At 54.6% G+C, this 10362-nt stretch overlaps 2 protein-coding genes across 32 annotated transcripts in view; both read left to right on the top strand.

Annotated features, from left to right (window-relative positions):
* Positions 1-1512: 1512 nt before the first annotated feature.
* On the top strand, positions 1513-8705 carry NR1H3 (nuclear receptor subfamily 1 group H member 3). Of its 9 annotated transcripts, none has more exons than XM_024748655.1 (10): positions 1513-1644; positions 2919-2998; positions 3505-3693; positions 4119-4385; positions 4649-4857; positions 4964-5143; positions 5310-5409; positions 7798-7911; positions 8121-8215; positions 8405-8700. In XM_024748655.1, the coding sequence occupies exons 2-10, from the start codon at positions 2956-2958 to the stop codon at positions 8549-8551; spliced, it is 1344 nt and encodes a 447-aa protein (XP_024604423.1). In that variant the 5' UTR covers positions 1513-1644; positions 2919-2955; the 3' UTR covers positions 8552-8700. The 9 variants fall into 9 exon arrangements, with proteins under 9 accessions (XP_024604423.1, XP_024604430.1, XP_024604425.1 ...); XM_024748657.1 differs by lacking the exon at positions 1513-1644 and adding an exon at positions 1749-1824; XM_024748656.1 differs by lacking the exon at positions 1513-1644 and adding an exon at positions 1845-1886.
* Positions 8706-8859: 154 nt separating this feature from the next.
* The window catches only part of MADD (MAP kinase activating death domain), a 38840-nt gene continuing 37337 nt past the window's right edge, over positions 8860-10362 (top strand). For 21 of the 23 annotated variants that reach the window (XR_003003673.1, XM_024748646.1, XM_024748643.1 and 18 more), the window contains exon 1: positions 8860-10112. The gene's annotated coding sequence lies outside the window, so the exon portion shown is untranslated. The remainder of the gene's footprint in view (positions 10113-10362) is intronic. The other 2 variants (XM_024748633.1, XM_024748632.1) reach the window with 2 other exon arrangements.

Raw genomic sequence — 10362 nt, 5'->3', positions numbered from 1 at the left:
ACCAGGGTGGGGGCCTTGTGAGGGGATGACCTTGTGATGAGAGGGAACAAGAGCAAAAGCTGGAGGCAGAACTTTGAGATGGGGGTGTCAGAGGGGCTTTTCTGAAATGTGAAAATGAATACATGGACGGATTTTGCAACACCATCAAGCCTGCTGTCTTCTCAAGTTTTGCTCCCTAACCTCTGCCTGTTCCTCCTGCCCCACCCTGTGCTTCCTCCCATCTTTCACCGAGCTCCTTTCTATTTCTGTTTTCCCTGTCCTTCTCCCATCCTGTTCCCCCACACCCCATGTCCACTCTTTCCCTACTCGCTCTCTTCTCCTCTTCCCTGGTGTCCTGTTCATCTCTGTCTCAGTGCCTCTGGCCGCCTGCCCTGGCCCCCTGTCCTTCTGTGCTTTCATGTGGAGCCCATGGGAACTGGAGTTCACAGCAAAACAGGAAGAGCCTGTGAGCAGGAAACTGGGAGTGGGGTAGGGGGGGGAACAACCAGCAGTAACCTCAGCTCCTTGCCTCCCACATCTGGACTGAAGCATCCCCAGGGCCCCTTGCCTCTCCCACTGCAGCCCACCAGCCCCAGCTTCGTCCATCTCACTTCACTGGTCCAGCAGACCTGAGAGGCAACAAGATGAGTATCCTGGACTCTGACACAGGAGAAAGAAAGAGGACAGGGACGTGAGTGAGGACATCTGGATTCTGATCCCAGCTTGGCCACTGACTGTGTGTGGTCTTGGAAAAGACTCTCCCATGAGCTCAGTGTTATTGTACCCTCCCTCCCTCCTGGGGCTGCTCTAAGGACCAGAAGAGATAGTGAGGGGTTTGTAGATGGAAATAAGCACAGGAAGGTTAACAGTGTACAGATTCAAGGTGATGGGAAGACCCATAGCTGAAAGGATTGGGAGTTTAATTAGTGCTTCCATTTCTCGTACTCTTACTGTGTGCTCTGATACATTGTTTAATTCTCACAACAACCTTATGTGGCAAAAACCATTATTATTATGCCAGTTTTAAAGATAGAGAAACAGAGGTTCGGAGACATTAAGTAACTTGCTTAATCAAGATCACACAGCAAATAAGAGGCAGAGGCAAGGCCTGGATTTGAACCCAAAATTTGAGCTCAGAGCCCAAGCACTAAAGCAATGATGGGATAGAAGAGGATGATACTATTTTTCTTGTTTACTTATTCATTCAACAAACAGAACCACAGTACCTACTCTGTTTCTACTTTATGGCAGGCCCTGTTTCAGGGGAGGTAAAATCAGTAAAACGAGGTGTCTACCTTCAGGGATGGACCTCATGTTCTGGCGAGAAGGCACGGCTACAGTCTCAGTAGATGCTGGACAGAGCCTGCCCTCACTTCTGACGGAACCCTTCCCCAGATGAGGGTACCTGCATACCCTCTCAGATCCATCCTGGACTGGCACCCAGATCTACCGTCTTCTGTCCCAGACCATCCATTGCTGTAGCGACTTCTTTCCACCACCCACACCGCCCCCCTCCGGCCTCCTCCCTTCTCTGGCCTCCGCAGGGCACCCACGTTCAGAGACTCCCTGGAAGGCCCAGCACCTGCCTGTCTCCACCCTTGTAGTTCTATCAGCTTGGTTGAGGCCTGGGGCTAGTGGGGAGAGCTTCTTGGCTCCTTTCCAGAGGTACAGGAGGAGGAGGGAGGCCGGGAAAGCAAGCTGGGGCTCGGTGTCGCAATTCCGGGCCGGGCCGGGACCTTTGCTCCGCGAGGTGGCTGTGGAAGGGAGGAAACGACTCTGGAGGCTGCCGGGAGTGGGGTGGGGGCGCCTGGGAGGTGCCTGTAAGAGCAGCTCAGAGCCGCCAGGGTGAGGAGAGGAAGGGGAGAGCCGGGCAGATCTGCAGGAAAATGCGGCCTTCGGGCTTGGGGGTAGGGGCCGGGGGTGGCGCCGGGCCGAGGGGGTGGCAGGCCGGCAGGGGGCGGAGTCAGCACGGTGGGGAAGCGGCCCGTGGGCGGGGGCGAGGAGGCCAGGGCTTCGGTCGGTTGGCTCCCGGCTCCCGGACCCTCTCTTGCTCCGCTCCGGCTCCCCGGCCGCTGAGGCCTGTGGACCAGGGACTGCACCATCCTCCTCTCCCAGCAAGGGGGCTCCAGAGACTGCCCCAGCCAGAGCCTGGCGGCCTGGGCACTCGGTGGGTCTGCTCTTCAGCGCTGGCCTGGGGCTCTGCCTGTGTGTCTGGGGCGCGTTTTTTTTGGGCGGGGGTGGTGGGGTGTCCTGTGCATTTAGAAAGGGGTCTCTGGGGAGAAGTGAAAAGGATGATGGTGACGGAAGCTCGGACAGCGGCAGCATTCTGTTTATGTCCCATGATAACTTCTGAGGGGGTCAGGGGCAGGAGGTCCTGGATGTGAATTGGGGTGACTTCTGGAGGCAAGAGTTTTGTCTTGGGACCCTGGAAGGTGGCAGGAGTGAGGTTGTCTAACCAGCAGTGTGTTTCACTGGGTGGAGGGAGCCTCGATCACACGTCCTGGTTCTGCCCAACTTTGGCGGTCCCCAGTGCTAGAGTGAGGGGGATGGGGCTCTGACAGAAGCGGGGCAGTTGTGCCCAAACATTCCCTGATGGCCTGGAGGGTGTCCTGGGGAGAAAAGGTGGCGTGGTAGCCAAGAAATCAGACTTCGATGTCAGAGAGACCAGAGTCAGAGTCTTGGCTCTACCACTGCCTAAGTGTGTGCCCATAGGCTATTTTCTTAATGTCTTTGAACCCCAGTTTCCTCATCTGTAAATTGGGCTTGAGAATAGCCCTGACCTCATAGGGATATTGTGAGGAAGGCATGGAAAGCCTTAGCACAGACTGACACATATATGGCAAGTAAATGTTAGCTGATATGTGAGTACAAACAAAAAGCAGGATCAGGAGGGGAGGGAACCCAGTTTGGGAAGAGTGTAACCTGGACCATTCCTGCAGGACAGTCCCTTGGTAATGTCCAGGGCTCCAGGAAGAGATGTCTTTGTGGCTGGAGGCCCCTGTGCCTGATGTTTCTCCTGGTAAGTTTCTTCACTCCAGCCCTCTCCCCTGAGCCCAGGCCCCAACTCCTCTCCTCCCGTGGGAATCAGCCTCCTTCACTACCTACCTTCTGCCCTTCCCTGGAGAGCAGTCCAGAGCTACTCTTGGTGTTGCTTGCCTCCTTCTGCCCACGCTATCTCTGCCCTGGTTCTGGTGCCTGGCCCTTGCAGATACTCGTCCGTCCTTCTCAATCCGGGCTTGCTGCTGGGGAGGCTTGGCACGTCCAATGCTTATCCAGCTTGGCGTTCAAGAGTTCTGTCTGATCTCTGAGATGGATGCACTTCAGCCCCGAAAGGCGACAAAGGTTAACATCCTTATTTAAGGTGTTGAGGTGCAGGGGACTACAAGTGATTAGCCCTAGAGCCCACACAAATCGCAGGGTCCCAAAGCCGGAGCCGAAGTTTTACTGCCCTCTATGGGTGGAGATAAGTTTGCAGGAGAATGCTGGGGACCTGAGACGCCCTTGTGCCTCTCTTTCGGGGTTCAGACTGTGCAGTGGAGCTGTGGGAGCCAGATGCACGAGATGCAAGCAGCCAGCCTCTGGGAAGCAGCAACTGTATCCTCAGGGAGGAATCTAGCACACCCCAGTCTGCTGGGGGCACTTCACGGGTGGGGCTGGAGGCAACAGAGCCCACAGCCCTGCTCCCCGGGGTGGAGGCCCCTCCAGAGTCCACAGGTGAGGAGCTGCTGGATTTGGAGGAGGTAAGGGCTCCCTGGATCCGGGAGGGGTAACTTCAGGGCTCTTTACCTTATAAGATCATGGTTAAGTCCAAAGGCTTTGGAGTCAACTAGACCTAAGCGATCTGAGTGTAACTTTTGTTTCTTAGGCCTTTCTGAGCCTCAGTTTCCTTATTTGTAAAATGGAAATAACAAGAGTACCTATCTCTTATGGTTGTAAGGATCAGTGCGTATAAAGGGCTCAGACAGTACCTAGGACATAAATAGCACTTTGCATACGAGAGCTACTTTCTTAGAATAGAGAGACTGGATAGACTTTGTACAGTGAAGTAAATGAAGGTCACTGAGTGCTCAGGGCAGTGGCCAGCTGGGCACCTAGCCTTTTCCCTGAAGAAGAACACTAAGGCTCTTTCCTGTACCCAGAGCTTCGTCCACAAAAGCGGAAAAAGGGGCCAGCCCCCAAAATGCTGGGGAATGAGCTGTGCAGTGTGTGTGGGGACAAGGCTTCCGGCTTCCACTACAACGTGCTGAGCTGCGAGGGCTGCAAGGGATTCTTCCGCCGCAGTGTCATCAAAGGGGCGCGCTACGTCTGCCACAGTGGGGGCCACTGCCCCATGGACACCTACATGCGTCGCAAGTGCCAGGAGTGCCGCCTTCGCAAATGCCGCCAGGCTGGCATGCGGGAGGAGTGTGAGTGTCTGGGGACTGAAGCTGGGGGAGGAGTGTGGTTAGGCCGATGGGGAAGAGGGCATGTCTGGGTGCCAGGGTCTGGGGGCAGAAAGGCAGCTGAGCCTGTGGGCCTTGCTACATGGTCCCTAAGTGTGGATTAAAATCTCTTCCTTGTCTTTACCTAACACTCTCTGCTTTTCTGGAGGCTCAAACTACGGCTCTGCCCCATCCCCACTTCCTGTCTCCCTCTCTTCTCCCCTCCTCACATCTGGCTCTGTTCTCAGGTGTTCTGTCAGAAGAACAGATCCGTCTGAAGAAACTGAAGCGGCAAGAGGAGGAACAGGCTCAGGCCACATCCGTGCCCCCGAGGGCTTCCTCTCCTCCCCAAGTCCTGCCCCAGCTCAGCCCGGAGCAGCTGGGCATGATTGAGAAGCTGGTGGCTGCCCAGCAGCAGTGTAACAGACGTTCCTTCTCAGACCGGCTTCGAGTCACGGTACCTGAGGGGCCTGGGGAGAGGTCGCTGTGCCCAGAGCACCAGCTGGCTTCTTGATGCCTGACTCAGAGTGGTTTGTTTCTTTCCTCCTTGCCTTTCGGGGTAGCCTTGGCCCATGGCACCAGATCCCCAGAGTCGGGAGGCCCGTCAGCAACGCTTTGCCCACTTCACGGAGCTGGCCATTGTCTCTGTGCAGGAGATCGTTGACTTTGCCAAACAGCTGCCGGGCTTCCTGCAGCTCAGCCGGGAGGACCAGATTGCCCTCCTGAAGACCTCTGCAATTGAGGTGGCTGGCAAGGCCGAGGGTGAAGGGAGGACCAGAGCGGGATGTCTGTGGGAGGGGCCCCCCGCCAGACAGCTGGGAAGCCACATGCACTGGGAAGTAGGGATGAGGGGCTCGACCTTCCCTTGAAGGTGCCCTGGGCCGAGACCAGCCCAATATTTGTGTGCAGGTGATGCTTCTGGAGACATCTCGGAGGTACAACCCTGGCAGTGAGAGTATTACCTTCCTCAAGGATTTCAGTTATAACCGGGAAGACTTTGCCAAAGCAGGTGAGAACTGAGATCACAAAGGGACCGGGTTGGATGAACAGATGCATTTTGTCATGGGGCCCATAGTGACTACAGAGCTACAGGCCCAGGGTTTGAGTGGCTACAGAGGGAAGGATCCACTTGTTTTTCCAAGACAGAAAGTTGGATTGCTGATAGGTCTCCCCTAACTGCCCCAGACAGATTCCTGTCCTCTGTTGCATCAGGCCAGTGGTTCTCAAACTGTGTTTCCAGGAACCTGAGGGGGGGTTTCCATGGAAGTGTCACCTTAGAAGAAAAACGTCCTTCACCCTAACTTTAGCCAAACCAGAAACTCCATTTAAATCTGCGTTATACATTGTGCTTCTGAATAATATTTTGCTTGAAGAAAAGACTTTACAGCTAGGAAAAGAAACTTGAAAACCTCACCAAGCCTTTTAGTAGTCAAAATTGAAAAATCTTTCTCAGATGTGCTCTTTAAGGATCATGTGGACCGATTTCCTCTTCTTCAGCTGTGCTTTCCGAGTAGCCATGGAATTGGCATTAAAACATGGCAGATGTGCCCAGATGAGGCAGTTTTAGGATAAGAGTGAACGCTTCTATCCCCATCTTGGAGTATCTTGGAGTACTTTCTCCAAGAATTAGTTCATAATGCTGTTCTCTATCTGACATTTGCTTGCAGGCTAAGCAGTTTTGGTTTCCTCATATTCAATGGTTGCTTTGTGTTGTGGGAGGAGGGCTGGGAAAGGATGGGAGGTGGAAGGTGTTTCGGAGGGACGGGACTGAGGCTGAACAAGAGACTTGGTGGTTTAACACCTGAGTGAGTGGGTCTGTGAAATGTGGCTCATGCTGACTCCATCCTCGGGTTTGGAGAATACTGGTTTCCAGTGCAGAGCTCACAGAGGTTTCCGGTGACTCAGGCCAGCTCTTGTCCCATCACAGGCCACCCAGTGAGCTTTCTAGGTAGGCCTCCCTTCACTATAGGGTACGGCAGGGCTGTGTTGACACCTCTTGCCTTCGGTAGTGCCCCGTGTGCTGCCTGAATGTATAGGCACCTAATAGGAGTGATGTAATGACTTTTTCCCCCTTTAAAAGCCCAGTCCTGCCCCCTCTCTCTACCCAATCACCTTTTCCCCAGATGGTTATTACCCCAGTCCTTCTTAACCACGGCCTTCTCCTTCATAACATCCTCCTTTCTGAACTCTTCCCTGTTCTCATGTCCGCGTGTTCCTTCAGCACTTGCGGACTTGTGCTGTCTGAATCTGTATCTATTTATGGATTCATTTATATAAGCAGTTTTTATGTCATCATGTTTGTTTTTCATTTCTCACTTTTTCAGTGCGGGGAGAAGAGACAGGGCTGCTCTTTGGTCAGTTCTCCCTCCTCCTTTACTTCCACTACCATATGCTGCTCGCGTGGGTGACTAACGATGTGAACCGATCACACTGGGGGCGTCCACTCAGCGAGCAGTAGCCGACCCTCGCAGGGGGCGTGGACACCTCACCAAGAAATGCTTTCTAAGTGGGGCTTGTCCATTAAGTGGATCAACACACACTTGATAAACATCGGGGTGAAAGCACAGGAAGTGACTAATCAAGAAGCCTGGAATGGAAAAGTTAGCAGATGGTTGCTAAAAGACATCTGAGAAAACTAGGGGATGGCATGGGGTGGGGAGACTTTGACAGTGTGTTTGGGAGAAGTGTTCTCTAGATGTCACCACTTCAGGTCATGGTTTGTTGAACTCCAGTCTCCTCAGTAAGAAGGCTGGTTCTATTTTTTAAATTTATTATTTATTTAACAAACACTTACATGGAGTTACCATATGTGCCACTCGTTATTCTAAGGACCCATTATGAGGTAGGTGCTATTATTATCTCCATTCTAGAGATGGGAAAACCAAGGCCCAGAGAGCTTAAATAACTTACTCAAGGTCACACAGCCTAGTAAATGGTAGGGCTAGGACTCAAACCCAGGGAGTCTGACCCAGAGTCCACACCCTCAACCACATTGCTTTGTTTCCCCTGTGATGTGAAACAAGAAATGTATTGCTAGTATTCAAATAGGTAAGGCCAATTGCCAGTGAAGCAGTCTTTTTATAAACAAACATAAGGGTTGCTTCTATTTCTAGTAATGTGGGGCCCTCAAGCATTCTAAGAAGAATTCTAACAGAATTATTGTCTGTATGCTGGGTGCAGTGCAAGGTGGTCTGTATGCTTTATCATTTAACCATCACAACAGTTTTATAAGTTCAGATATGATTCCCGCCTCACAGATGAGGCTTAGAGAGGTTAAGAAACTTTCCCAAGGTTATACAGCAGAGCCCTGGAGACTTCTTACTGAGTGGCTGGTAGTCTCCTCAGTTGAGCAGTGCTGCCCATGCCACACAACCCAGCCTCTCTTCTTCCTCCCCAGGGCTGCAGGTGGAGTTCATCAACCCCATCTTTGAGTTCTCCAGAGCCATGAATGAGCTGCAACTAAATGATGCTGAGTTTGCCTTGCTCATTGCCATCAGCATCTTCTCTGCAGGTGTGGAGGAGGGGCAAGAGGGAAAACGAGCAAGAGACTCACACCAAAGAGGGCTGCAGGCCCCATAGGGCAAGAATCGTGGGGGTGGAGGCCCTTGTTGTGTTACTTTGGGATGGGAGAGGTTGGGTCCCTATTTTTTGGTTGTGATTTGGGGTATGGAAATAAGACCCTGGCCAGACCTGCTACTCAACTCTGTTGGTGACCTATAGACCGGCCCAACGTGCAGGACCAGCTCCAGGTAGAGAGGCTGCAACACACATATGTGGAGGCCCTGCATGCCTACGTCTCCATCCACCACCCCCATGTGAGTCTCCCCACTGTGCCCTCTTTCTCCTCTCCACAGGCTCATCCCCTGACACAACTACTTTCCCTTCAAGAATCCCTCCCTGACTACATCGTGCACAGACAATTCTCTACCTCTCCCACAAACCCCCCCACCCTTGCTCCCCTTCCCTGGGGAGAGACAAAGGCTGTACTTGTCCTTCTTTCCCAGGACCGACTCATGTTTCCACGGATGCTAATGAAACTGGTGAACCTCCGGACACTAAGCAGTGTCCATTCAGAGCAAGTATTTGCGCTGCGCCTGCAGGATAAAAAGCTTCCCCCGCTGCTCTCTGAGATCTGGGATGTGCACGAGTGACCGATCTTCCGCTGTGTCTTCTGTTTTCTGAGCTGGATGGCTGAGGCTGGTGGCTGCCTCCTAGAGGTGGACCCGACTGAGAAGGACAAACATTCCTGAGGGCTGGGCAAAGGAGATCCTCAAGTGGCATTAAAGGAGAGTCAAAGGGTTGGGAGTTTTGTGGCTGCTGGGTAGTAGGGATCCTGGTAAAACGGTGCTCCATGTGAAGACTGTACTAACCGGGCCCAATGGATGAACCTGGGGGCCACTTTGCACAAGGTTCTCCAGGGCCCTGCCCATCCTGCCTCTACCACTTCCTGTTTTCCCCACAGGGCCCCAAGATAAATTCTCCACTGTCACTCTGCGGCTTGGCCATAAACGCCTCCGGGCTGCCTCACCGATAGGCCTGGCACTGTTTGTACAGGAAGGCCAAAACGAATTCAGAATGAGAGAAACCAATTTCTGGAATGGGGGTGGGGCCCGACAACACAGGAGGGAAGCTTGTGTCCTTGCGGGTCCGTTTCCAGACTCAGAGGAGGGAGACAAGTCACAAGTGACAGCCTTGGCAGTGAGTGGGGACCTCCTTTTACCAGCCCCATTGCGATGTAAGGGTCAATGAAGTGCTGAGGCTGGGACGCGCCCTTACCCCCCTTCAGTGATCCCGGTGGGATCGTGTTGCCTTTCTGTGAGGGAGAGGGTGTTGGATTTTCGGAACTAACGCCTCAGTCGTGCACCTGTGGCCGTGCGCGCGGGTATAATGCCTTGGTTTTTACATTGATACTTAAGAAGGTACAACAATCCTTCCTCTTGGCCCGCAGGCCCTGGGGGACAGCGAGAAAAGTCCCCTGAGGCCAGGGGTAGGCTGCTGTGTCCCGGGTTTAGCCTCGCGGAAGAGCTGGACTCCCTCTCCCAGCGCGCACCGCGGCACCGCTCACGCCCCCTGCCTTGGAGCGCACCGGGTGGAGGAGATGCCGCGGCCGCGCCTTCCGGCCTCAAGTCCCCCCGCCGCCCCTGAATTGGTAGGCTCCACCGCCGCGGCCGCAGGCTTTCCTGCCCACGCGGCTGGGCACTTCCAAAGCGCGAGCGGGGGAGGTAGACGAGGTGAGGGGAACGGTGAGAAAGTCCTAGGGCAGCTTATCTTGAGACGTCGCTTCCAGATTCATCCGCAGTTCATCGAAATGGGCTCTGTTTCCGTGTCGAATTAAAATGTTTGCGCGCAACCCAAACAAAAAGTATTCCTTTGGGTCCTCCCCCTTGTCACGTAGGGGCGCTGGGCTGGCCCAGCGCTCCCCATCGCGTTCCCACTCCCACAAGCATAGGTGTGTGCGTAGCCATCTCTCTCCCGAGGTCCGGCTCCACCCTGCAGCGCTCGGCTTGGTGCAGCCCTGTCCCCCCGGGGTGGATGGTCCGGCCCCTGGCCCCTCAGCCTCCCCCTCCTTCACCGAGTCGGAGTGGAACACGGCTCACGGTGCAGACGCGGAACTGGCGTGCGCTCCGAGCGGCGCCCGTGCCGAGGAGCGACTGACGCTCGGCTGCCGGGGGACGTCTGGCCGAACACGGCCGGTCCCCCGAGGCTCGGGAGGTAGGAGGGTCCGGGCCGCTGGGGGCCCCGGAAGGGTGTTTGGGACGAGGCTCCCCGGGAGAAACGGACTCTGGGAGGAAACAGGGGCTCTAGGGCGAAGGGGCCTCTAAGGAGGCCCTAAAGGAGTGTGAGGGGGCGTAGGTCTCGAGAGGGACAGCAGGGGTCCGTAGGGAAGAGGGTGGGGCTAGAGGTGGGGGCGTCCGGGCCGCCGAGGGGGTTCGGGCTCTGAGCCTAGGCGCAGCTCGCGGCT

The sequence above is a fragment of the Neophocaena asiaeorientalis genome, unplaced genomic scaffold (assembly GCF_003031525.2).
Source record: "Neophocaena asiaeorientalis asiaeorientalis breed wild unplaced genomic scaffold, Neophocaena_asiaeorientalis_V1.1 scaffold43, whole genome shotgun sequence".
NCBI lineage: Eukaryota > Metazoa > Chordata > Mammalia > Artiodactyla > Phocoenidae > Neophocaena > Neophocaena asiaeorientalis.
The sequence above is the reverse complement of the archived record's forward strand: the minus strand, read 5'-3'. Positions and strand labels throughout refer to the sequence as shown.

What these genes read in the sequence shown, in the direction of transcription:
- NR1H3 (XM_024748654.1), top strand. Translation starts at nt 2,956, where the DNA reads ATGTCTTTGTGGCTGGAGGCCCCTGTGCCTGATGTTTCTCCTG. An exon ending in CAGACCGGCTTCGAGTCACG is followed by an intron (nt 4,858 to 4,963) that starts GTACCTGAGGGG and finishes CTTTCGGGGTAG; the next exon opens with CCTTGGCCCATGGCACCAGA. An exon ending in CATCAGCATCTTCTCTGCAG is followed by an intron (nt 7,912 to 8,120) that starts GTGTGGAGGAGG and finishes GGTGACCTATAG; the next exon opens with ACCGGCCCAACGTGCAGGAC.